Raw genomic sequence first — 27,718 nt, 5'->3', positions numbered from 1 at the left:
TTCCTGGGGCAGCAGGTTGCGTGCAAACCTTGCACACTCCGCCTTCCTTTAGGCCCCAGGGCTCAGCTTGCACTGTCTTCATGTCACTCACTGATTGACTGACTCATTCACTCATTCATTCATTCATTCATTCAAGATTCAACCTCTTCTCTCTTGATCACGGATTCACTCAAGATGGACTGAGCACTGTGGGAGGGACCCTCTGGTAGGCCTTGGGGATCCAGGGGAGGGTAAGTCAGCCTTGTAGCTCCTGAACTCAGGAATGACCATCTCAAGGGGCAGAGGGAGGAACGCGTTAACAAGACTCCCATAAGGCAGAGAGATGCGGGATGATGGAAGCACAGACCTGCCGTGGAGCTCAGAGGGGGCTCCTGCGGCAGCTGGGCATCCCTGAGGCCAGAATATTGATTCATCAGTTAGCAGCTCACAGCTATGGATTGACTGGGACTCAGGGGTTGCAGACAGACAGCACCAGACCAGGTGGGTGTCTGTCTTGGACGAGCTCAGGGCAACACAGAACGCATGCATGAGTAACTCTAATCCAGGACATCCGGGAGGGCATCAGCTGGGCAGCCCCAGGATGAAAAACTGAGGCTTCCGGCAGAATTCACAGAGGAGGGGCATATGGTTTGGGTCTTGAAGGCTGAGAAAACCAGTAAGGCAGGGAAGGAATGGGGTGAGGCCAGGGCATTCAGAGAGAGGGGTCAGCCTGAGCCAAGGCACATGGGGCGAAAGTGCACCTCTGATCTGGGCTGGAGGGAGGGGGAGAAAGCAGGAAATTATTCTAAAAGGGGTTTTGGGGCCTGATCATAGTCTTCTTGGGTGCCAGGCTGGGAGCTTGCTGTTTCTCCTGAGGAAATGGGGAGCCGTGGAACATTTTTCAAGTGGGGAGATTGGAGGCTAAAGGAGACAGGGAGGTGTTTCAGAGGCTACTGCGGTGGATCAGGCTGAAGCTGAGGGTCCTGGACTCGGGGGAGGCAGGGGGTGTGAAGAGAAGGGGAGAGGGCAGGAGTGGGGCAACCAGGGGTGTGGTGCTCTCACAGCTGCGCAGGCTGGGGGCCCTGCTCTCGCTGTCACTCGCCTTGAGAGGCCCTGGCTGGACTCGCGGCCCCTGAGTCCTGCCAGCCTGAGGCCCTTCCTCTGGCTGTGTGAGAAGCGGCCCAGGTTATTGGGTTGAGGGAGGCCCTGGGAAATGACACCCCGCCCAGTGCCTGGGGACTGCTGGGGGCAGGTGATTCTCATGCAAGGAGAATTCTCTTGTGGGAAGCAGGTCTTTGGGAGGCCGGACCCACACTTGGCCCCAGGCTGCCCACAGAGCAGCACCGGGCTGGGAGGAGCCAAAATGAGGGGCAGAGTCCCGTTCCCCAATGTGAGTGCAATTAGAGAGCATTTTTACTTAGCCACTTAACTTGCTTATCTGTGTTTCTGTTTCTTTCCAATGACTATGTCTCATTTGTGTAATGAAAAATACTGAAAGGGAAGACGTACAAGTGGGTATTTGGGTGCTGTGGCAATTGGGTCCAAAGTGAATGTCAGAACAAAAATCTTTTACTTTGATTCGCTGATTCTTTGGTTTTTCTTCACTGACTGGCAGGTCTCTGGGGTGTGGATTGTAGGCCTTTATTCCTGCTGTGGGGTGTTTCTGCAGGGCCCCACTTGTGACGCTGGGTGGAGGGCGGGCTGCCTCTGCCTAGGATGCTAGTCCTGGCTCCCCCAGTTCCAGCTGCACCACCGTGGGTGGCCAGACCTTTGTTTCTTCATCTGTATAATGGGGACAGTGATAGTTTCCTCTTAGGGAAACAACTCTGTGTCCAGCTCAGGACCTGGCCCTCAGCCATCCTATAACTCAATCAGAGTAATGACAGGGACAGAGCCTCACAGCTCAGAGAAGCAGGTGCCTCGCACCCTGACTAACTTTGAAATACCACCAAGGGGCTGAGGGGATTTCAGGCAATAGAGCCTGGTGCCCAGTGGCCCGCTTCCTCTCTCTGCATTAGGCTGAGCGGCCCCCACTGCAGCACCCCATGGCCTAGCTTCAGAGACTCCTAGCGCAGAGCCAGAGCCTGCCACCCTCAGGGAGATGGGGCTAAGATGGGACCTAAGTGGGACCTGTCTCTGAGGCATTCATGGGCACTCTCATGTCTGGGTTGCCTCTGGAAAAGTATGCTTGTGTGTGTACACATGCAGGCCAGAGCACGTATGACTATGTGTACACGCTCATGTGTGTATACGTATGTCTGTGGATGTCTGGAGTTTGGACACCAGCAGGGCCGCTGTGTTGCACGATCCCGGGGACTTCTGTTTACCGTGTAATCTAAGTGAATGGTTGCCAGTCGCTCTGATGTGGGGCGTCTTTATGTGTACGTCTAGCTGTATGTGTGTCTGGGTGTCTGGGTGTCCGAGACTGGGCTTATATGTCGGTGCGTGCAGGCTCCCGTGTGTATATCTGTATCTCTGCCTCTGTGAGTGTATGGTTCTGGGCATGCCTGTTTGTATGTACCTATGTGGATCCGCATGACTGTGTGTCTGTGTCTGGGCATGCATGCTTGTGCATGGATGTGTGTTTCCAGGGATGTTTGATGTCCGCACGTCTCTGCGTGCCGGCTCCTGAAACTGTGTCTGCGCATGTGTGTGGTTGTGCGCATGCGCGTGGGGGGCGGGGATGGGGAGAACGGGTGGGCCCAGGGGTCACAATTGTGCTGTGCTGGTCAGCTGTGGGCCTGTTCCAAACGCGGGGGCAGCTGCTGTTAGTGGCCTGGCAGGCTATTCCCACTTCCCGAGCACTGTCTGTCTGTCCACAGGAGTGCTGCTGGACGTACAGAAGTTTTTCCGGATCAGTGACAGCAATGCTGGTTTGCTTCAGACGGGTAAGGAGGGAGGCCCCTGCCCTGGAGCTGGGGCCCTGGGCTTGGGCTGGATGGGGTTTTTCTGCAGTGTCTAGCTCCAGCTGCTGGAAACGGGGGCCAGGCTGAGCCTCACTGAGTCCCCCAGCACAGAGGAGGGGGCACTGAGGATGCATGGTGTCTGGGTGGGAGGGACAGTCTGGGTCGGAGAAGGAGGTAGTACACATTGAGATCTGGTGCCTGAACAGCCTCTCAGTGTTTGAGGGTAGGTGCTGCGGCAAGGGGAGACGCGGAGAGGCCGGAGAAGTCTCTGGAGCTTCAGATCCTGACTGTGGACTTGTCACTCATTCTTCATGTTTGTTTGGGCTTTGTCCCGGAGACTAGCTGGGGGTTGACAAATCCTCATGTGTGCTTTCTTCTCACGGACCTGAAAAACCTGATGACCAGGAGACGGACAGAGACACGTGCATTCTGCACGGGCTCAGATGAGGTCTGGGCCCACTGGGGCCTACTGTCCAGCAGTGGGGAGCGGCCACACCTCCCCCTACAGGGTGGGTGGTGGTTGGGGCATGAGGCACTAACCTTTCCCCTGTGGGTGTCTGGATGGGGACACACACACACACACGCATGTGCCCACATGTGTGCACGCACTGTCACAACACAGGATACACGTATGCTCGCTCCAGTTTTGAGAGAATCCGTGTCTAGATCTTCTATTTTCCTAAAATAGATCTGCCAGAGAACAAGCCTCTGGTTCCTCTTTCCCACCTCCCCTTTAATAATCACCTGCCTACTCGGGGAAGGTACAGCTCAAATGGTAGAGAGCATGCTTAGCATGCATGAGGTCCTGGGTTCAATCCCCAGTACCTCCTCTAAAAATAAAGAAATATACCTAATTACCTTCCCCTACCAACAACAACAACAACAACAACAAAAAAAACCCAGACAGAAAAATAATAATCCCCTGCCCACCACTTTTGGCAGGAAGAAGTGCCAAACATCTCTCCCCTTTTCTGAGTTTTGTTTGTTTGTTTGGGGGGGGAGGTAATTAGGTTTATTTATTTACTTATTTATTATAGTGGAGGTACTGGAGATTGAACCCAGAACCTCGTGCTTGCTAAGCACGCACTCTGCCACTGAGCTGTACCCTCCCTCCTTTCTGAGTTTTAATATGGTACACTGCCCTGGGATGTAAAAATCTTCCGGGTGCCGGACAGAGGGGCCCGTCGTGGCGGCTAGGCCTCTGCTGACAAGGCCCCAGGAGCAGGACAGAGAGAGCATCAGTAGACACTGACTGGAGATGTTTCCTCCAGGCCACAAACCCAGGATGGCGAGGCGCCAAGCCTTATCTAGCTGTCCCGCTGGCGTGTGACAGTCTACTATTTATCTATGACTGAGAACTCATAAATGAGATGGTTGTCTCAGGGATGGGTGTCAACACATTTATTTCAATAAAAAAAAAATGGAGCCAACAGTTTAATATCTCTCTTACAGACAACCAGTCTGATTTGTTTGATTGATTTGGCAAATGAGGACTGGCTTTGCCCCTTAGCCTCTAGCATGGACATTTCCCATAAACTGAATGAACTCAATCTGCAGCCCTAAGGATTTGGATGACAATATAGTTAAAAAAAATACAAGAATGCTAGAAATCACATCCTTTGCCTCTATTTAAACTGACGATAAAAACATTTTAGATGTCAGCCAAAAATGTGTGAAGGGGTACACAGTTCTACAAACTTCTTTAATAGGCACCAAGCAAAAGAGTTAGTAGATCATGATAGATCATGGTTTTTTTCCAATTACTCCTGTCTCCGAGCTGAGGCCGGCAGCTGGTGCTGCTCTCCCAGTCATATTTGTAGCCAAAGAGAGTCTCTCGACTCAATACCCACAACCTTCTAGACTGAACAGATAATGGTAGCTGAGTCAACATTTCCATGCCCTGCTTCTTACCGTGGTGAGCAGGATTACTACTACAAGGCCCCTGATAAGTGAGCTGCAGGGAGGGAGAAGTTTGTGTGTATGAGAGCGAGCGAGCATGTGAATGCAAGGATGTGCTTATGAGTGTGTGGTGGGGAGGTGTGTGTGTGAGTGTGTGTATTTGAGACCGGATGAAGGGAAGGGTCTTCTCCGCAGAGGCAGCCCAAAAAGGCGTTTGGAAAGGGCAGTGGGCTTGGAGGCTGGATGACCAGGCTTGTCCCGGGTGACCTCAGGTCAGTCTTTTCACCTTTCTGGGTCACTGTGCAAAGGCCCTGAGACCCACTCTGCTGTCTGTCCGCAGGGCTGCTGAATGGAGGAAACTGATGACTCAGAGGGCTCATCAAGCTATAAGAGTGGGGTGGAAGGTGGGTGGAAGCAGTGGTCAGACAACCCTCCACCACCACCACCACGGGACCGAGAAGCTACTAGACTCTGTTAATTGATTTACAATATTTAACGAACACTGATGTGACCCTGACCATGTGCCACTATTCTAAGTGCTTTGTAACATTAACTCATTTAATCTTCACAACAAGCCCTCGAGCCAGGGATTATTATTATGCCCATTTTACAGATGATGAACCTGAGGCACAGAGAGGTTGTGGGGCTTGCTGAAGGTCATACAGCTAGTAAGTCGCAGAGTTGGGATTCAAATCCAGGTAGCTGCCTGTAGAGTCCTTCCCTTAGCCCTGTGCTCCTTAATTACTCCCACCTTGTGACAGAAATGATGTGAATCTGGAGATGCTGGGAGTGAAGGGGTGCCTGCCTTCCCCCTGGGTGTAGGCTTCTCCACCCCAGGAGACCTGCAGGTTTAAGGTGTTTACAACCTATAAAAGTTTCTTGCCCCACATCTCATGAAAGCATTAGAAGATTTGGGGAAATACTTTATAATCTTTAGGTAAAGTAGATATGCATTAACAAGACACGAAATAACCCCCCCTGAGGAAGAGTGATAAATTTGACTACCTCAAAGCTAAATTTTTCTGTATGATGGTGATTGAAATTATAAATGCAATTAGCAATAGTAATAGGTAACTTTGTTGAGTATTCACATAAAGCGTATCACTGCCTTTTAGATGCTTCATTTTAGGACTATTAATATCTTATTGTGCAGTTGATTAAAGGGGAACAGGAGAGTTAAGGAATTTGCCCAAGGTCACACAGCTAGGAAGTGGTGGGGTCAGGATGTGAGCCTAAGTATTTAGTCGCAGAATTTGCATTTTATTTTATTTTAAAACTTTTTTTGGGGGGGAATTAATTTAGTTTATTTATTTATAACATTTTAAAAAAGGAGGTACTGGGGATTGAACCTAGGGTCTTGTGCATGCTAAGCATGCGCTCTATCACTGAGCTATATACCCTCCCACCTCCGAATTTGCATTTTAAATCCTTAAAACAAATATAAAGGACTGGGAGAAATTATTAACAAACAGCCCAATAGAAAACTGGGCAGATGTGAACCCAGGAACTGCAGCTCAGCCTTACTGTGAATACGGACAATGCAGATCAAAACGTCAGCGAGACGCTATTTGTTATTCAACCATTAAATGAACACAAATCGATTGATCCTATCAAATTTCAGCAAGGGTGCTGGCATATATGTACACACTTCTACGCAAGTGTAAATTGATACAGCCTTTTTGGAGGCCTGTTTTGGCAGTAGCTATTAAATTTTTAAATGCCGTTGACACCAAAGACCATTCTCTGTAGAGTATTAGGCCAAGCCATATTAAGTTGTCGTTTTTGTAGGTCAAAACTGGCCTAATTTCCGCAATTGCGCGGGGCTCAACCCAATAACGGAGCGGGTCAGGGCGGAGTGGGATGAGCTGGGACGAGTCTGAACACTCATTGGGCTCAGGAAGTGTCAATCATCAGTGTTCAATGAATGGAGACCCTGGAGCTGGGCGGGGCCTCCACAGCCTAAGGGCCTCGGTTGGTGCGACCGGGTGGAGGAGGGTCAGACTGCCCTCGCCACCTGCCGGCTCTCGGAGGCCAAGGACACACCGAGAAGGGTGGAGGCGTTTTTTATTTGAACAGAAGCAGTGAGGGTAACTATCCACGTGGTATAGTCAAGAAAAAACGTGGCAGTTTCTTTGTCTTCGCAGAATAGCAAACGCATTCATTAGTCCGGAGGCCAATTCGTAAGCGTTTACTTAAAAAAAAAAAGGTATAAATACAACAGCAGCGTCAGGGGAATATTTTACCAGCTTTAGGAAAACCAACTCTTTTCCAGCCTCCAGGGACCACTGGTTTATAACCACTGCGCTCATTCTAAACTGTACTCGTCTGCTCAAAGGAGGCACCTGCAGCCTCCCCCTCCCTTTGCCTTCCACCCCCCACCTCCAGCAGAGGCTTGAGAGCAAAATCAGACTAGTCCCAACATCCGGCTCACAGGGGGCTGAAGTTCTCCTAAAGACCCCGCACTAGCAGCTCCATGCCTTGGGGGATGATGTTCAGTGTCACTGTAGTCTCACCTTTGCAGAGCCTCGTAGGGGGATGTTGACTTCTCCAGTGTTGGGCTGATGCTCAGAGAGGTGGAATTAGTAACTCAAGGTTTCACAGTGAGCGAGCAGCCTGGGTTTTGAGCCTGGGCCCAGCCCCTACACTTCCCTCCCAGTCCTCCTGACTGGGCAATGATGGAGATTGGGGATTCACCTTATTTTTCTTCCTTCTGGCCTCCACCCACTGCCAAGCTTAAGTATCTGAGTCAGTTCCCTTCTCTGAGCCTGCTGGGCCCATCTGCTCCCCACCTTTATTGGGGGGCTGCAGGCTGTCCCTTGTATGTCTCCTCCAGTCTTCATCAGCTGCCTGCTGCTGTCTGCACCCGTGTTTGGCTACCTGGGCGACCGGCACAGCCGCAAGGCCACGCTGAGCTTCGGTATCCTGCTCTGGTCAGGAGCAGGCCTCTCCAGTTCCTTCATCTCCCCCCGGGTAGGTGCTCTCACCCCTGCCCAGGCCCCTGGGGGACCCTCCCCAAACTGCTTCCTCCCTGATCCAGCCCCTGCTGAGCCAGGCGGGGCATTCCAGGGCTGAGAGAAGCCCGTTGGACTTTCTTAACAGAGGCCTTCCTCTCTGGCACCGTGGCTTTATTTCCGCCTGGCTGTGCTGGGGCTAGAGGTGAGGGTAATCGCTCCCGTCTGGGGGAAGTGGCCTGGTTAGCAAAGACGATGCCCAGGAAGAGAGCTCCTTTGGGTGGTGGGGGGCAGGTAGCAGCTGTGGGCACCAGCAGGGGGCACCCGTGTGATTTGGGGAACCTGGATTGGGAGGATGGTGAAGTGTCTGGAGCCCTGATCCCCTCCTCCTCTCCTGGGGCACGTGCTACCAGATGCCCTCGGTCCCTCTGATAACAATCCTCCTGATGTGATTTCTGGAACTCACTGCGGTCTTGTCCCCATCTGCCCAGTACTCCTGGCTCTTCTTCCTGTCCCGGGGATTGGTGGGCACCGGCACGGCCAGCTACTCCACCATTGCGCCCACCGTCCTGGGTGACCTCTTCGTGAGGGACCAGCGGACCTGAGTGCTGGCCATCTTCTACATCTTTATTCCTGTTGGAAGGTTGGTGTTACTCTGGATCCACTTCTCTGGGTGGTACACTGAGGCCCAGAGGAGTCAGAACAGGGGCTGGGCTGGGTGGAGGAGACGTCAGAGCAGGAGGGCTGGGTTTGGAATCTCAACTCTACCCCTTCCTCCCTGTGTCCCTTTAGCTCTCTGAGCCTCAGTTTCCTCATCTGTAAAAATGGTGCCAATAACATCGACTGATGGGCTATGGTGGGAGTTAGAGATACGTAATGAGGATGCTCCCTACCTGCTAGTCCACCCCAGGAAGGGGTGAGATAGTGCAGCCTGGCCGTACGGCCTGCTCAGGGAGGGGCCGGCTCTGGGAGGGGAGACAGGGAAGTGTGTTGGGGTCGGGCCATGTACCCCACAGTGGGGTGGGGCAGAATGGGATTTGCAGTCAGGACCCTGAGCTCTGACTCAGGTTTCCTGAAATTGCCTCACTGGGGCAGGGCTGAGCCTTGGGGAGGTGCATGGTCCTCGTATTGGGAGACAGTGGACAGTGGTGCTGGGGCTGGGCCTGGAGCCAGAGGTCACCAGTGACTTGACCAAGGGCAGTGGCCATCTGGGTCTCACGTGGCTCACTCTTCCCAGTGAAATGGCCATGAGCTGCGGAGAGCTGGCTCCCTAGGGTGGGCGCACCCTCGCTTAGGTTGGTCTTGGGGCCCCGGGCCTGCTTCCTTCCCCTCACTGCTGTTTCCCCACCCCTCTGCCGCAGTGGTCTGGGTTATGTGCTGGGGTCGGCTGTGACGGAGCTGACCGGGAACTGGCGTTGGGCCCTCCGAGTGAGTCCAGCTTCCTTTTCTTCCCTCTGTTTTCCCACTGGGCCAGCAGGGACTTTCCAGCCTCTAGTGGCCTTAGCCCCTTGGCACAGTACCTGGCGCCGTGGGGGGTGCTCAGATGTCAGCAGCTTCAGACATTGGGGGCCTCGTATGGAATGTGGCCTCTGAAAGTCGTGCCCCTGGGATCAAATCCCAGCTGCTCAGTTGGCTAGCTCTGTGACCTCAGGCTAGTCCCCTCCCTCTTCGGGGCCTCACTTTGCCTATCTGTAGAGTTGGGGGGGAGTAAAGGCTGCCTTATGGAATCTTGAGGATTAGTGAGACAGGGATGGAAGGACACTAGGGCAGGGCTGGCCTGGCAGGTGGAGGCGTGGACTGGGAAAAGGGACAGTTATTGGAGCAGCAAGTCCTCAGCAGTCAGGGCCAGGGTAGTCAGGCCTCTAGCTCTCCACCATGTCAGGCTCACTGCTCCCAATAGTAGTGTCTGTACAGGACAAACGGGTATTAAGTCAAATACCAAGGGCACCCCACTCCCCAGAGAGGCTGTACTCAGAGTGGGGGGTTGGGAGCAGTGGTATGTTAAGCTCTGTGCATAACCAACTCTGGGGAAATGAGTCCCTCTCCCCCCTTGCCCACCCCCCGCCTCCAGGGCACAGAGCATCCCAAGAGCCTGGACCACAGAGTTCAGCCACCCACAGGATCTCCTGGGTTGCAGGAGTGTGTGACCCTGAGCTTCCTGGACCTTCCTATCCCCAGGTCATGCCTTGCCTGGAAGCTGTGGCCTTGATCCTGCTTATCCTGCTGGTTCCAGACCCACCCCGGGGAGCTGCTGAGAAGCAGGGGGTAGTGGCCGTGGGGGGCCCAAAGAGCACCTGGTACGAAGACGTCAGATACCTGGGGAGAAAGTGAGTGTCCCTCTTCTCCCTCATGTCACTGAAAACCCCTATGTCTGCCCTAGCATCACTGACCTCCCTCTGCCTCCAGGGAGCCCTCCCTGACTGTCCCAACATTCACAACCTTCTTCCTCCTCTGAGCTCCCATTCACCAACTGAGATGTCCCTCCCCGACTTGGAGGCCCCCTTCACCTCGCCATGTGACAGAATGCGGGCTGGGAGGAAGGGAGGGAGGAAGGCGGCGTGAGCTCCAGCCTTGGCTCTGCCTCTGCCTTATCCCTGAGTGACCTGAAACTTGGAACCTCACTCCCCTCATTGATTCAATGGACATAATTCTCTAGCCTTGCCAGCTTCTCAGGGTGGCTGGGAAGATGCCGGGGTGAATCACTTACCTCTCCAAGCCTCATGGGAGTGCATCCCTCTCTGTTCTAGGCATGGTTGGGGAGGCAGACAGGAGTCACTGGCATGCCCAGGTCTCATGATTTACCAAAATGTGGGGCATGGAGAGGACCCCCACTCTCTTGGTTACAGAGCCATGAGCCGAGTGGAAGGTACTTAGAGGAAAGTGAGGCAACAGGGACATCTTGCTGGATGGAGAACATGATGTTGGATTTGAGCCTTTCAGGCTGGGGAGAGTTGCTCCTGCAGAGAGGAGGGAGGAAGGCTTCTTAGGGAGTGTCAGGGACGATGTGGAGCCTGGAGCCACCCGAGTGCCAGGGTGACCAAGTACCCAGGAGAGAGGGGAGAGGAGCGAGCAGAAGCAGACAGGACCCCCCCAGCCCCAGCCCTCTGCCGGCTCCAGCCAGAGCACTTTCTCTTGCAGCTGGAGTTTTGTGTGGTCGACCCTTGGAGTGACAGCCATGGCCTTTGTGACTGGAGCCCTGGGCTTCTGGGCCCCCAAGTTTCTGTTCGAGGCCCGTGTGGTGCACGGGCTGCAGTTTCCCTGCTTTCGGGAGCCATGCAACAGCCAGGACAGGTGAGGGGCCTCTGGCGCCCAGGCTGGGTGGGGGGCTCTTGGTGGGGAAGTTCTCGGGAGGTTCTGAGCCCCCAGCCTCAGTTTGTGTGGGCTTACAGAGCTCTGTGAAGACACCAGGGCTTGGGGCTCCTCTGGCAGGTGGCTGGCCTGGTTCTAGCTCGGGCTGAGCTGTGCTGCACTGAGTGGCCACAGGCAGCTCCCTTGTCCTCTCTGGGCCCCTGTCCCTGTCTTCCAACTCTTGACCTACTCTGGGGATCCAGAAGGCACTTGGGGTGAGTGAGGCTTCTGTGGGGCTGTGAGAGGTTGGGATTCTTAGGCAACCTTCCTTTGGAGGGACCCGTAGTGTGGGTCATCCCATTTTACAGAGGGCAGACTGAGGCACTGGGATGATTCATCACTTACCTGGTTTAGGGATTTCACACGGGCGTTCGTGTGTTCTCTGCCTCTTTTAAGGCACTGACAGCCCTGGGAAAGCTGCTGGCAGAGTGGGCCAGGGGGAGAGGCAGAAGCCACATGGAGGGCAGGCACTCAGCCCTGGGACTGCCCGCCCGCTCCCCGTCCCCCTCACCCTGCTGTGCTCCTGTTCCACCACCTGACCCCGTTCTCCAGGGCCTCATGACCCCCTGATGGAGAGCGAACATCTCAGTCCTCTTACTTGCTCCCGCCTCCTCTTTAAAGCTCTCTAGCCCAGTTTCCTCCTCCGTCTGATGCGTTTCAGTCTCCTTGCAGACCCCTCCTCCTCCCTGATCCTGCCTCGATGGGCTCCTCCGAGTTCCTCAGCGCTCTGTGTTCTGCCCTGAGGCCTCAGGGACACTACCCCCTCTCCCCAGCCTCTTCTCTTGCCTCTACCTCCCTCTCTAATGCCCAGAGAGAACTTTGCGTAAGTTCCAGAATGTCCTCTGCCCCTTTCCCTTGTCTGCCTTTGCCCAAGCTGGGCCCTCTGCCCATGGCTGCCTTCCCTTTTCTCATTGTTGCTTCTTAAGCTGTAACTTTAGTTTGGTCCCTGAGCTAAGCATCTTACGTGACAAACCGTCTGAGGTTTTATGACAATAAACCCTAGTATTCCTGTCTTTCAAATGAGGAGATGGAAGATCAGAGTGGGTAAATAACTTGTCCAAGGTCACACAGCTAACGAGTAGCAGAGCCAGGATTCAGACTCCAAAGCTGGTGCTCTTCAGCTCTGTTTCCTATTGCCCCTGGAGACTGCCTGGTACTGTTAATGGACTTGAACATCTCTCCCGCCAGCTGGCACACAGTGGGTGCTCAGGAAGCCTCCAGCGAGTGAATGAATCAATGCATCAAAGGAGACCTATATTTGTCTTGGCTCTACAGTTAGATTCTTATCTCCCTGGAGGCAAAGACTGAGTCCTAGAAGTCCCACAGCAGCTTGAAAAAGTGGAGAAAAAACAGGACTCCATTCCCACTTCAGGCCTTAACTGGCTGTGTGTTCCTGGGCAAGTCACCTCCCCTTTCTCGGCTCACCTTCCTCCTCTAACTCAGCTCCTTCACAGAATCTGGATGAGAAATGGACGTGGCTGTTTGTGTTAGTGTCCTAGGGCTGATGGAACAGATCATACCCTCCCACCACACACACATACACACACACACACTTGGTAGCTTAAAACAGAAATTTTTCTCATAGTTCTGGAGGCCAGAAGTCCAGAATGGTTTTACTGGGCCAAAACCAAGTTCAGCTGCCCACACTCCCTCTGGGGGCTGTCTGGGATTTGCCTCTTCGAGCTTCTGGTGGTGGCTGGCCTTCCTGTGTCACTCCAGGCTCTACATCCGTTGTCACGTTGCCTTCTCCTCTTACGTCTCAAATCTCCCTCCCCTTCCTTCTTATAAGGACACTTGCAAGTGCATTTAGGGTCCACCTAAAAAATGGAGGATAATCTCCCTGTCTCACGATCATTGATGTAATCACGTCTACAAAGTCTATTTTGCCGTACAAGGTACCAGAGATTAGGACATAGATGTCTTGGGGGGGCATTAATCAACCCACTACAGAGTGGTAGGAGGTCCCAGTGCTGGGGTTCTGCACAGACCTCAGCTTTTAATACACTCTCCATGGTTAGGCTAAGCCCCACGGTGAGGGTGGGGCTGGAGCACAAAGCTATAGGACGCAGGATTCTAGCTCTGCCAGAGGGAGAATTTCCAAAACTCGGAGCTGGCCCAGATGGAAGGGGCAGCATGGGGGTAATGAGCTTCCCACCCCTGGGGTCATGTAAGTAGGAGTTGGAGAGCTGCTTGCCAGGGCCATTGTACAGAGGATCAGCATAGAACTTGCAGGCCTTTAAGGACCCTCTTGGCTCTGAGAGTCTGATTCTGGGAAGGCCTTGTCGGGGTCGGGGCACTTCATGGTTAATGTGTCCTCTGGCCACACTTCCTGCTCAGGGGCTGCCCCCACCCCCGCCCCTCCTCGCCTCCTCTACATCGCCTCTCTGAATAATCAATCCTAAGTCTTACAAAGGTCTTAAGAACCTGCCAAGGCCGGCTCACACCAGGACTCAGAGACAGATAGCATTCATCTGGGATTCGGGGTCACTTGACTGGTCTGAGCTGGAGCCTGGTACAGCTTGGAAGGCTGGGAAGGTTTGGTGAGCACCTTTAAGCTGCCTAAGGGCACACATGCTTCATTTGGTAGGCGGAGGGCCAGGAGACCCTGGCGCTGCCAATGAAAGGCTGTGTGATCTCCAGCAGTTTCCTGCCCTCTCTGGGCTTTACATTATCTCCTATAAACCAAGGGGATGGGGCAGGGGAATAAACCCATGAGTCCTCACCTGTGGGATGGACATTTCACAGAAGTTGTTTAGAGGTGAGGTGGATTTTTTGTGACACTCCATTTGTCAGTAACCATAGTCTTGCATCTGTCTGTTCTTACATCTTGGTGGGAGCCATGGAGGTAATAGCAGGCACCTGGCATTTTGGAAATGTTTGGATCAAGGAGGAGATACTGGCCAGGTGGAGAATGATGGTGAGGGTAGCAGTGCTCCAGGCCGAGGGAAGAGTGTGGGCCAAGGCAGGGAAGCTGGAAGGTGTAGGGTAAAGTTTAGAGAATTCCTGGTCATTTGTGCAGAGTGAGGGAGGGAGAAAAGACAGGAGGTTACACAGGTCAGCAGGGGCCAGTCCTGCTGTGCTGGCCGGGAACTTGCCCTGAGGACAACAGGGAGGCTCTGAGGGGCTGGAAAGGTCCTAGTTACATTTGTGTTTTAAAGAGTTCATACTAGTCTCAGCATCCTTTTGAGCTCCTTTAAAAGGAGGCTTCGGAGAGTAGGATGGACCAGGAGGCTGAAGATTTGTGTTGAAATCCTGGCTCTGCAGCTCACTAGCTGGGTAATCTTGGCCTCAACCTTTCTTAGCCTAACCTTCCTCAGCTGTCCACCTGGCAATTCCGGAAAGGATCAGTGAGCTCATTTGCTTAAAAAATATATATGTATCTCTCTTGTGTTCTAGGCGCTATACTCCCAGCCTGAAGTCGAGAAAGTAAACCAAACCTGGTTTCTGTTCTCTAGGAATTCACAGCCTAGTGAATGACCTTGATGATAGAGACACAAAAGGTGCTATGGGAACTGAGAAAAGTGAAGGAATCAACAAAGGGACAGGGGAGGGCATCCCCAAAGAGGGGACATTTGTGATGGGTCTTGAAGAATGAGTAGGAGTTTGGTAGGTGGAAAAATTAGTGAAAGGTGTTTCAGAGGGAGGAATAAAAGTACAAAGTGGGGATAGCAACTAGTCTGGGGGCCAAGGAGGATGGAACTGGGGTTTTGGGTTGAGGCCATACAGGGTCAGATCATGAAGGTCCATGTACACCACAATGAGTTGGAGCCAAATCTGGAAGGTGTTTAAAAGCTGGTGGAGAATTTTAGGCAGGGGCATAGTCAGATCCGTGTTCTAGAAAGCATCTTCTGGGAACCTGTCTGGAGGTTGTCTTGGAGGGGCAGGTGCCCACAGAAGGGAGGTGCAAGAGAGGCCAAGTGGAGTCGAAGTAGGTCCAGGAGTAGGTGGGAAAGTAGGGAAGTTAGGAGGGGGCTACTTGAGAGGTGTTCAAAGATGGAGAGTGGGAGGATGGGCCTCAAGGAGGGAGGGTGTGTACAATGCCCAGATGAGGGCCGGTGCATTACAGGAGCTCAACAAGTAAATGTTCATTTGCTTCCACTCCCATTAGTATTGGAGGCTACAAGGCAAGGAGGTTGGAGCCAGAGTGGGACTGTAGAATTAAGAGTTCTGAGTGGGGCAGTTTCAAGTGGTAGGGCAGTTTCAGGTGGTGAGACAGTGGAGGAGGTCACCGGAGATGAGGCAGGCTGGGAGCTGGGGTACTGGGTGCTGGGAAGATCACCCACGTGGCCAGTGGCATCTGCAGGATGAGGCAGGAAAGGGGATGGGATGAGTAGGGGACTACATGGGTCCCCGAGCCGTGTCCCAAGGAGCCACTAGCATTGCTCAGGAGGGAGGGGAAGGGACCCATAGCCACATCCCTGTGGTACCAGATCATGCACTGGGGGACAGGTGGCTAGACCCCTATCCTAGCCCCACTGGCTGACTAACCCCTCTCTGCTTTTTTTCCATCAGCCTGATTTTTGGGGCACTGACTGTTGTGACTGGCATTATTGGGGTCATCCTGGGAGCAGAGGCTTCAAGGAGATACAAGAAAGTCAACCCGAGGGCTGAGCCCCTCATCTGTGCCTCCAGCTTGCTTGCCGCAGCCCCCTGCCTCTACCTGGCTCTCGTCCTGGCCCCGACCACCCTCCTGGCCTCTTATGTAAGTGAGGGCTCCTTTGGAGGTGGGAGTTGGGTGGGGTGGGTAGGGAAATCGAGTTCCACACAGGCTTATGCTGTGCCGGGTGTTTACATATGTTACGCACATTACATCATTGATCACTCCTTCTGGGTGGAGCTTTGTTATCCCCACTTTACAGATGAGTAAACTGAGGCTTACCTAGAGTTCCACAGTTAGGAAGGTGCAGGACTGGTATTTGAGCCTAAGCCTTTCTGACTCTAAAGCGTATCTGAGCTCCTGGTTAATGCTGTGACTAAAGAGAATACGACCCTTTTATTCCCAGGATGTGAGTCCAAGAAAAACTAGGTTAATTCTCCCCAGGTTACAGATGAGGAAAGTGAGGCCCAGATTGGCCATAGCCAGCCTAGACACTGTTTTAAAGGTGACAATAGTGATGATATCACATCTTCCAGATCCATATCCCATCACATCCCTTCATGCCCCTCACTATCCGGCTGTACTGGTGACAGGTGCTCACACCTCCCTTGCGTGTGTCCATTCCCTCCGCCAGGGGCACCATTCCCCTCTTCTGTGCATCCTGAAATCTTTCTCCTGCTGCAAGATCCAACTCAAAGGCCACCTCCTCCAAAAGCCCTCCGAGACTACTATGCTCACGTCAGAATCTGCTGTTCCCGCTGGGCTCAGTCCATGTTGGTGTCCCATCAGGCACCCTGGTGTATCCAAATGTGTGCAGCAGTGTCCTTGGCTCCCCAAAGCCTTGGTTCTGACTGTCCCACAATGAGAAGGAGTCATTGACTCTGGGAAGCAGGTGCCCACCTAGCCCCAGGCAGACCAGTCAAACTCCCCTCCTTTACCCTCCCACTCCCTGGTCCCAAGGCCCTGGGGACACAGAAGCCTCGGCACATGTGGGCAGGGCTCACTGAGCAGGCTGGACTCTGAGACCAAATCAGTAACAGCTTCATTGTTCTCCTGTCAGTTCGGGTGTGTCTCCTGCCTAGGACCAGACCCCATAGCTTTTCTAGTTACATTCATGAAGTCCCATTTAAATCAAAAGTTTGGTTCTATTTCCAAATAAATATTCTATCCAGGCCCAGAAATTGCACGGGGAAGAGGGAGAGCTCCACTTGATTGGATTCTCTTGTTCCATCTCTGACCCCAGTCGCTGACACCACGCCTCCCCTGAGATCCTGGCCCCTCCAGGGTTGGGCGGGCCAGGAAGGATGACTGGAAACAGGCCACGTGTTATCCGTGTCTGGAGTTGTTTTGCGGCTGATGCCCGGATGCTGGCCGACTTGTCTCTTGGGGGCACTTTTGTGGGTTTTGCGGGCCCCTGGCCTTGATGTAGGTGACATGGTTAACCTGTGTCCTGTCACAGCTTCCCTCTACTCCTCTTTGGGGGTTGCCCTTCCAGCTCTTCCTGCCTGACCCTGTCGCCCCGGGCAGCCACCCTTTGGGGCTCCCCTCTTGTGGCCACCAAGCCTATCTCCTCTCTGTGGTGCCTGTTTGAACCCCTGGACAAGCTTAGGGTGCAGCAGCCCCCTCCCCGCCCTCATGCACCTTCCTGCTCCCAGGTGACGTGCATTGGGGTGTCCTGAGGATGGACTTTGTGAATGCCCCTCAGGTGGCCCTGGTGCAGGAAGGTTAGCTTTTGTCAGCGTCTGGCCAGGGAGCAAGGCGAGTGTCCTTCCTGATAGGCACTGCCCCTCCATGGGTGGGCCGCCCATAGCCCCTCACTCAGTTTTCTCACTCTTCACATAAGTTCCCCCAGCCTGCGTCTCCAGCCTTCATCTGTACAAGTTGCGGGGCCATATGAGACAGTTCCATTTCTCTCTAGTCCTGAGGGTGTGTCTGACGCCTATTCTAAGGTGTGGGTCCTCAGCCTTGGTTGGGCTTCCGCTGAAATTCCTGGGAAACAGACAAGTCCCCTTAGTGTTCCCTTCCACACGTGCTCTTATTTTATCCTTACGATGCCCTTGTGCCAAAAGGTATTTATCGTTCCCACTCGACAGATAGGAATACTGAGGCCCAGAGACAGCAACATAAAGAGTAGGACAGATGAAACTCAGACTCAGCTCTGCAGACTCCAAAGTCTGTGTCCTTCATGCTGCACTGACCCTTGTCACCCCCGTGGGAGAGAAACAGAGCCTGGCAGACACCAGGCACTAAGTACATGCCTTAGTGCCTAATGGCTGAGGGAGTGTGACTGGGACCATCATCTCCAGCTGGTGGGGGCTGGATGGGCCCAACCTTGCAGGGAGGCTGGGGCCCGGGCAGATGGAGGCCCCATTTAAGGCCTGTCCCCACATTGGCTGGGCCCTCGGACCCCCTGCCAGTTCTGCTTCTGCCACTGTCTTGGTTGGCTCCGGGAAGAGGCTCCTTGGCTGTGTTTCGGGGACACAGCTGTCCCCTGCTCTGCAGCCTGGCGCATCTCCAGAGCTGGATGGCTCATCCAGAAATGACATTGCATCTTGGCTGACAAAGCCAGCTGGAGAATCTCTTCTCCAGGCCTGCCCTGGGCAGTGAGGGGCTGAGGGGCAGGAAGGTGGGCAGGGCCAGGGTGCATCCATCCTCCAGTGCTGGGAGGCTGCCCCTCCCTGTGGCTCGAGTTTGGGCCTTGCACAATCCCCAGCGGCGCTGAGCCCTGCGGCCAGAACTCCAGCCTTCTAGAAGAGGTGTGATTCCTTCTGAACCCCCTGACCAGATCCCTGCTCCAGCGCTCTGTTGTGCCTCTGAGGTCCTGAGACTCAGGCTTCAGCTCCCCCTGCACTGCCTGACCTTCCCACCCACCCACACCAGTCGTAAAACCCTTTACACCTCCAAAGTACCACTCTTCTGTGGCCCCCTCTGTCCTGTTCTGGCTCACGCCTCGCTGTCTTTCTCCAGGACTGTCCTGGGAGCCACCTTCCGGGTCTCCTTGCCTTCCTGCTCATCCACTACAACCTGTTCTTCCCACACTGCCAGAGTGACACAGCGGAGCTTCCCCATCAAAGGCCTTGGTGCCACTGGAACTAAGCCTGACTCCTCGTCCTGACATTTAAGGCCTCTCATGAACCTCCCTGGCAGCCTTAGTAGCCTCATCCCCCATACAGTACCGCCACGCGGGTCCTGTCCTGATTCCCAGGACATGCCCCATGCTTCCCACATCTGGGCGCTCCCTCTGTTCCCTCTCCTCCCACCCCTTCTCCATATGCCGGGGTCATTCTGTGCCTTCGGGGGCCGGTGAGGGCACCACCTCTCCATGGAGCCTTCCCTGGTTCCCTGATCCTCTCTCCTCATCCTTGCTGCTCCTCAGCACTGTCTTCCTTGGGTCCTGGTTACTTATGTTCTGACCTGTCCCCCAGCTGGACCCAGGTTGGTTCCCATCTTTCTCAGTGCTCCAGCCTGAAGCAGAGTGTCAGGCACTTGGGGTGGGGTAATCACTGCTTGCTGAGTGAGTAGTTAAGTGACCAGCTGTTTTCATTCATTCAACATATATTTATTGAGTAACTGTAAAGCAGCATGCTAGTTTAAATGCTGCAGATTCAGCAATGGGTAAACCAGACTAAGATATCTCTGTCCTTAGAGAGCTTATGTTCTAGTTGAGGGAGACAGACAACAGGCCAAATATATAGGTAAAGTTCACAATATTTCAGATGATAAGAAATGCTTGGGATAAATAGAGTGGGAGGCAGGGAAAGTGTGGGTGTTGGGGGGAGAGGGCTGCAATTTTCCATAATGTGACCAAGGAGGCTCACTGAGAAGATAGTTGTTGAGTAAAGACCTACAGGAGGTGAAGGAGTGAATTCTGTGAATATTTAGGGGAACAGACACTGTAAATGCCCTGAGGTAGGAGTGTATCTGGTGGATTTAGGCAACACCAGGAAGGACACTGTGGTTGGTGTGGAGTGAAGCGAGAAAGGGAGACGAGGACAGAGGTGATGGAGATAAGATTAGGTAGGACCTTGTGGACATTAGATGGAACTGGCTGTTACTAAGAGTGAGACAAGGTTTTGTACTGAGGATTGGGAGATCTGGCTTACGTTTACTGCATCTTTGAGATGATCATGTGGTTTGTCCCTTATTAACATGGTGTGTTACATTGATTGATATTTGTATGTTTAACCAACCTTGCATTCCTGGGATAAACCCTCCCTTGGTCACAATGTATAATCAGATTTATGTTTTGCTGAATTCAGCTTGCTAGTGTTTTGTTGAGGATTTTTGCATCTATATTCGTAAGTAATATTGGCCTGTAGTTTTCTTGTGATGTCTTTGGTTTCATAGAGTGAGCTGATAAGTGTTTCTTCCTCTTCTATTTTTTGGAAGAGTTTGTGAAGGATTTGTGTTAATTTGTCTTTAGACATTTGTTGGGATTCATGAGTGAAGCCATCTGGTTCTGGGCTTTTGTTGGTGGGAAGCTTTTTGATTACTGACTCAATATTGTTAATGGTCAACTAAGACTTTTTATTTCTTTTTAAGTCAGTTTCGGTAGTTTGCCTTTTTTAAGGAATTTTATTCATAGTATTCCCTTGTAATCTTTTTAATTTCTGTAAGGTCGGTAGTATTGTTCATTTTTGATTTTAGTAATTTGAGTCTTCTCCCATTTTTCTTGGTCAGCTTAACTAAAGGTTAGTTAATTTGGGTTTTATTGATTTTTCTCTATTGTTTTCCTATTATCAGCTGATGTTTAATAGAATCACTCTGACTTCTCTGTTGAGAATATTTACTATGAGGGTGGGGAGGGGTGCAAGAGCAGAAGCAATGGAGGTGGTAAGAAGTGGTTGAATTATAGGTGTATTTTGAAGGTAGAGCTATCAGAGTTTCCTGATGGATTCAATGTGGGGTGTGAGAGAAAGTCGAAGGTGAATTCTAGGATATTAGCCTGTGTAGCTGGAAGGAGGGAGAGGCCATTAACTTAGATAGGAAAGTAGACAGGAACAGTGGGATTTGGGGGAAGATGAACACTTGGGTTTGTACATTCTGAGTTTGTGGTGAGAGGCTGACAACCAAGTACAAGTGTTAGTAGAGAGTTAGATACAGGAGTCTGGATTCCATGGGACATGACATCACTCCTAAAACTTCAGTGGGTGGAAACTGGTTGTATTCCACCATGAAGGATAGTCATTAGGTTTGGGGGACCTATGGGGACCAATATCGGAAAGGGTGATCAAAGAGGGCTGAGGAATTGGCTTCTGTTCAAAATAGTTTCAAAATAGAGTCATTTGAGTCTCCTCCATCCACCCATCCATTTACCCATCCATCCATCCATTCACCCATCCTTCCTCCATCCATCCACCTATCCATCCATTCATCCACCCATCCATCCATCCACCCATCCTTCCTCTGTCCATCCATCCATCCACCCATGCACCCATCCACCCATCCTTCCTCTGTCCATCCATCCATCCACCCATCCACCCATCCACCCATCTTTCTGTCAGTCCATCCCTCCCTTCACCTTCTCAGATTGCAGGAACCAAAGTTCTTCTCGTACTTTCTCTACAAGTCCTGGGGAGATTGATAGGTTCCAGGGGAAATGTATAGGGCTTCCTGGGAAGGAATGTGTGCTAGTGTGTGCATGTATCTAAGTGTGAGTATATGCAGGCCTGTGAATATGAATGCAGATATGTGTGCTTTTGCATGTATACATCTCTGTACCTGTACAGTCATGCTCTACATATATTGTGTGTACGTGTATATTCATTCTGTATGTGCACATGGCTTATGTGTGCTGTTTTGCATACATGGCTGTGCATGAGTGTGCATATACATGTGTATCAGGGCAAGCAGATTGTGTGGGAAGTGTGTGTACATGTGTGTCTTCAGCTGCATATAGCTTTTCTCCCACTGCTTTTGTGGCTGTCACTGCATTGCATGAGAAGGAAGGGTTTTTGGCAGCATCGTGGGTGTGCCTGTCCCTAAATTTCCTGAAGTGGGGCCAAGTTGTGCTGTATGTTTCATGGCAGTGAGGTTTCCTGAGCATATAAAGTCTGATCTGGGGCCTTCCTTCGGGGAGCCTGTGCCCTGGGGCCCACCTGCAGGAGCAGAGGGTTCCGTCTCTTCCCTCCTTCCAGTCCCCTTGGCAGGGGAACTTGACTTCTTGATTGTTAATTGGGATCCAGACACACACAGCAGGTCTTGGCTCATACCCTCTTCCTTGGCCTTTTTCCCAGAGCTGCTGCCCTTCAGAGGAGAAGGGGTTTGTGCTCAGAGGAGGGACTGAGTCCAGGGCAGGCGCTCCATCATTGCTGGCCTGGTAGCTGGAGGATATGGCTGACCATTGGCAGTCCCACCCTGGGTGTGCTTTGGGGTCCGAGGGAGGGGCAGGAGCTGGAAGGGAGGGAGATGGGAGTGAGCATGCATTGAGGTGTCTGAAAGACCTGGACATCATTCCTGTTTCTTCACTTACTAGCTGTGTGAGCTAGGGCAAGGTCTTAATTTTGCTGAGCCTCAGTTTCCTCAGCTATGAAATGGGAGTGCTAGTCCTTTCATCTTGGCTTCGTTGAGTTGCTAATTTGGGACCTGTGCTAGTTACTATGGATATGTAATGAAACTTAGTGGTTTAAAACAACAAAAACACATATTTTGCTCAAGAATTGCAATTTGGGCAAGATTGGAGGGTAGGGATAACGTATCTCTTTTCCATTTAGGGTTAAAGGCAGAATAGGGGTGGGGGTCTGGATCATCAGAGGCTGAGGGCCATCTGATGGTTGATGCTGGCTGTTGGCTGAAACCTTAGCTGGAGCTACTGGCTAGACCAGCTGCGCTGTGACTTCCCCATGTGGCCTGGGCTTCCTTACAACGTGGTGGCCAGCTCCCAAGGACTGGAGTCGTGAGAGAGCCAGGTGAAGCTGTGTTGCATTTATGACCTACTTTGAAAGTTACACAGCATCAGTTTCACTGCATCCTGTTCTTGACTTGAGTTACGACTTCTTGCTCAGATCTGAGGGGAGAGAGGATGGATTCAATCTGTTGGTGGAGACTAGCAGTGATCTGCAAGAGCATGTGGGAATATTGCAGTGGCTGTTTTGGGAAAAGACAGCCTCCGTAGTGCCCTGGGTCCTGCTGATATCCAACATTACAGAGAAGAGTGTCAGGGCAAGCGGCCAGGAAACCCCATCACCACCACCCCGCCCCAACCTGAGGGGTCTCTAATTCCCTGCTGCTCTTTCCGCATTACAGGTGAGAAACCTGAGAGTGGAATCTTCACCCCCAAACCTTGCTTCGCCTCACGGGCTGAGCCGAAGCCCTGGTTAGGTGGCTGTGAGGCGGGTCCCAGCCAGGATGAGCAGAAATGTTTGCTCACTTCTCAAATATTCCCCAGCGCACCTCCGGTGTGCCAGGTGCTGCTCTAGGCTCTGGGGAGGCAGCATTGAACAGAACAGGCAAAATTATATGTGTAATAAAATAAACATCAGATAAATGGTAGGTTAGACGGGGATGAGTTCTGTGGAAAAGAACAGAGCAGGGAAAGTGGACAAGAAGAGGGATTGGGTTGTGCAAGGTGGTCAGGGAGGCCTCACTGAGTCGGTGATCCTTCAGCAGCAACCTGAAGCCAGTGAGAGAAGAAGGCATGTGGGTATGGGGGTGGAGCGGGGGAGAGCCCTCCATGCAGAGGGGATGGCAAGTGCAAAGGCCCTTTTGGGGAAAGCATGGCTGGTGCAGTCAAGGACATGGGTTGGAATGGGGTGAGCCAGGGTTGAGCAGAGTTGATGAGCTCAGACGGAATGGCAGGGTGGTGGGGGCCGTGATGGTGTGGAGCCCTGGACATAGGATGACTTTGGCTTCCAATTTAAGTGAAATGGGAAACCATTAGAGGATTTCTAGCACAGAAGTGAGATGATCTGTGTGAGGCTTTGTATCAGTCATCTTTTGCTGAGTAACAAATCGACTTAAAACTTGGTGCTTAAAACAATGATTTATTATTTCTTTTAATGGAGGTACTGGGGATTGAACCTAGGACCTCACGCGTGCCACGCACATGCCCTACCACTGAGCTATGTACCCCCACCCTATTAGTCCTTACGATTCTTTGAGTTGGCTGAATGGCTTCTCAGCTGGTTCACCTGTGCTCACTCCTATGGCAGCCTTCCCCTGGAAGACTGGGTGGATTGGAACAGCCAAGCTGGCCTCACTCATGTCTGGCTGTCGGTTCTTCCGTGCTCCTCCATGTGGCTTCTCATCCTCTCCCGGGCTAACCCAGTTACCTATAGGGTGGTCTCAGACCTGCATTCCAAGAAAGCAAAAATGGAAGCTGCCGTGTCTCTTAAGGCGTAGGCCAAGAACAACATAGCGTCACTTCTGCCTTATTTATTGGCTGAAGCCAAGTGCAAAGCCAGCCCAGTCTCACCGGGGAAGGGGACTAGACAAGGGTGTGAATACCAAGAAGCATGATTCCTTGGAGGCTGTTTTGTAACTAACCACCACGTGGTTTACCAAGGTCTCTCCAGCTGCTGTGTTTGTAACAGAGTGAAAAAGGACAAAGACAGAGACAGGGAGGCCCACTAGGAGGTTTTCCAATAATACAGGCAAGAGATGCTTGTGGCTTGACGTGGGCTAGTTCTAGAGGAAGTGTGAAGAAGTGGTCAGATTCGGGGTATGTTTGGAAGTGGCAGCAACAGGATTTCCTGACAGGGTGGGCGTGGAGTGTGAGAGAAAGTGATTCGTCTAGGGTAACTCCAGGGTTTTTGGCCTGAGTGACTGGAAACATGGAGTGGCCATTTACTGAGATGAAGAAGGCTGAGAGGAGTGTGGAGTTGGTTTTTTTGGAAAGGGTGGGGTTAGAAGTTCAATTTTAGACATGTTAAATTTGAGATGCCTCTGAAGACATTTGACTGCAGATGTTCAGAGGCAGTTGGATATGTATGATTCTGGAGTTTGGGAGAGAGCTCTATGCTGGTTATTTACAGCCATGAGTCCGAATGAGATCACCGAGGAACTGAGCTTGGATGGAAAAGGGAAAAGGACCAAGGATCATGCTCTGGGGCACTTGACATGTCAGGGATGTGGATGCATCGCGCTACCACTGTGAAAGCAGGCGTTGGGGCCAACGAGTCACTCCACTGCACTCTGTCCAATAACCTTTCTATCTTTATTTGGGGGAAACTGAAAAACAAAAGCAAAACCAGAAAAGCACAAAAGCAAAGACAATAACAATTCCCATTTTTTCCTCCCCCAGAATTAGCTACTCTTAACATCTTGGCCTGTTTACTTCCACTTTTGTTATGGATCATCATTCTGTATGTGTCTTTCTGTCTTTACACACAGATTTGTGTGTTTTTTTGAAATATTTTTTATTAAGCTGAGGTTCTATGGTAATTTTAAAAACAAATTTATTAAGGTGTAATTCACCCATTTAAAGTGCACAATTTAGTGGGTTTTTAGTATATCCACAGAGTTTTATAATCGTCACCACATCAATTTTAGAACATTTTCATCACCTCAAAAAGAAGCTTCATTTTCATTATCGTCATTCACCATTTTCCCCCAACCTTTCCCTTATCCCAGCTCTAGGTAACTGCTAATCTACTTTCTGTCCTGAACGCTTGCCTAATCTGGATATTTCATATAAATGGACTCATGTAACGTTTAATTCATTTATGTGAATTTACCTGAAGAAATTGAAATGAAATTAGAGGAATTGTTTAACTTGAAATTAATTTTAAAATTTTGGACTTATTGATGAATCCTAACCAGCCTTCTTTTCTTATTTTAAAAAATATATTTAAAAAATTGAAGTATAGTTGATTTATAATGTTGCATTAGTTATTGATGTACAGCAAAGTGATTAGCTAGACATATATATATTCTTTTCCATTATAGTTTATTACAAGATACTGAATATAGTTCCCTGTGCTGTACAGTAGGTCCTTGTTGTTTATCTCTTTTATATGTAGTAGTTTGTATCTGCTAATCCCAACTCCTAATTTATCCCTCCCCCTGCTTTCCTATAACGCATTAGTTTGTTTTCTATGTCTGTGTGTCTGTTTCTGTTTTGTAAATATTTGTATCATTTGTATCATATTTTAGATTCCACATGTAAATGATATCAATATGATATTTGTCTTTCTCTTTCTGGCTTAACTTCACTTAATATGATAATCTCTAGGTCGATCCATGTTGCTGCAAATGACATTATTTCATTCTTTTTTTATGGCTGAAATATATATATATATACCACATCTTCTTTATCAATTCATCTGTTGATGGACATTTAGGTTGCTTCCATGTCTTGGCTACTGTAAATAATGCGGCTATGAACACTGAGGTGCGTGTATCTTTTTGAATTAGTTTTTTCTGGATATACGCCCAAGAGTAGGATTGTTAGATCGTATGGTAACTCTATTTTTAGTTTTTTAGGGGATCTCTGTACTGTTTTCCATAGTGGCTGCACCAATTTACATTTCCACCCAACAGTGTAGGAAGGTTCCCTTTTCTTCACACCCTCTCCAGCATTTATTATTTGTAGACTTTAATGATGGCCATTCTGACCAGTGTGAGGTGATACTCATTGTAGTTTTGATTTGCATTTCTCTAGTAATTAGCGATGTTGAGCATCTTTTCATGTGCCTATTGGCCATCTGGATGTCTTCTTTGGAGAAATATCTATTTAGGTCTTCTGCCCATTTTTTGATTGGGTTGTTTGGTTTTTTGATATCGAGATATATGAGCTGTTTGCATGTTTTGGAAATTAAGCCCTTGTCTGTCGCAAGGTTTGCAAGTATTTTCTCCAAGTCCCTAGGTTGTCTTTTCATCTTGTTTATAGTTTCCTTTGCTGTCCAAAAGCTTGTAAGTTTGGAGGGGGAGGGTATAGCTCAAGTGGTAGAGTGCATGCTTAGCTTTAGGTCCTGGGTTCAATCCCCAGTACCTCCTCCAAATATAAACATAAATAAACCTAGTTACCTCCCCCTCATGAAACAAAACAAAGGCTTGTAAGTTTGATTAGGTCCCACTTGTTTATTTTTGCTTTAATTTCTTTTGCCATGGGAGACTAATCTAAGAAAATATTGCTATGATTTATGTCAGAGAATGTTTTGTCTATGTTCTCTTCTAGGAATTTTATGGTGTCATGTCTTATATTTAAGTCTTTAAGCCATTTTGAGTTTATTTTTGTGTGTCGTGTGAGCGAGTGTTCTAACTCCATTGATTTACATGCAGCTGTCCAGCTTTCCCAGCCCTACTTGCAGAAAAGACTGTCTTTTCTGCATTGTATATTCTTGCCTCCTTTCTGACCAGCCTTTTTACATCTCCCACCTTCTTCTCTCCCAGTCTCTTGACTTTTGTTAGTTACATTATTTATTTTACTTTTTCTAGATTTATAACATTCACACTCTATTCTGTAAACATTGTCCTAACAGTTGTTTGCTAGTAGTCTCAGATTTAAATAGTTTCAGTACTCATTGTCAGTCTGTTACATAGATTCTCCATTCCTGAGTTCATTAGTATGGTTCAGCTCATAACTGTCTATCCAGTTTTTTGTGGTTAAATAGTTTTTAATCTATTCTGTCCCCATTCTGTGCTCCCTCCTCAAAAAAAAAAAAACCTAGAGAGGTTGTATTCCTTTGATTCATTCATATTTGAGATTGTCTTCTCCTCTTTTCCTCTTTAGCTGAGCAACATCAACTGGGTATGATATTCTTGGCTCCCATTTTCTTTCTCTCATGACTTTGCAGACATTTGTTCCATTGTCTTTTGATATCAAATATTGCCGATAAACTGGGGAATAAAGTTTTAAAAATCTTTCATTTGATTCATTTTTTCCATCTGGATACCTGGAGATTTCATGATTTATTCTTGAAATTCAGTAGCTTAGCTGGTGTATTAGTTATCTCTTGCTGCGTAACAAATCATCCCAAAGTGTAGCTGTTTAAGACAGCACATGTTTATTATCTCCCAGGTATCTGTGGGTCAGGAATCCAGGCATAGTTTCATTAGGTGCTCTGCTTCATGGTCTCTTGCAGGCTGCAGTCAAGGTG

At 50.4% G+C, this 27,718-nt stretch overlaps 1 protein-coding gene across 1 annotated transcript in view; it reads left to right on the top strand.

Annotated features, from left to right (window-relative positions):
* The window catches only part of SPNS3 (sphingolipid transporter 3 (putative)), a 42,520-nt gene that overhangs the window by 570 nt on the left and 14,232 nt on the right, over positions 1-27,718 (top strand). Inside the window, 7 exon segments of the mRNA XM_006172540.3 lie at positions 2,802-2,867; positions 7,618-7,754; positions 8,227-8,378; positions 9,097-9,163; positions 9,914-10,062; positions 10,874-11,026; positions 15,596-15,785. Of these exon segments, the coding sequence (XP_006172602.2) occupies positions 2,802-2,867; positions 7,618-7,754; positions 8,227-8,378; positions 9,097-9,163; positions 9,914-10,062; positions 10,874-11,026; positions 15,596-15,785 (914 nt within the window).

This window comes from Camelus ferus, chromosome 16 (assembly GCF_009834535.1).
Source record: "Camelus ferus isolate YT-003-E chromosome 16, BCGSAC_Cfer_1.0, whole genome shotgun sequence".
Taxonomy (NCBI): Eukaryota; Metazoa; Chordata; class Mammalia; order Artiodactyla; family Camelidae; genus Camelus; species Camelus ferus.
This window is presented reverse-complemented; position numbering and strand designations above follow the sequence as displayed.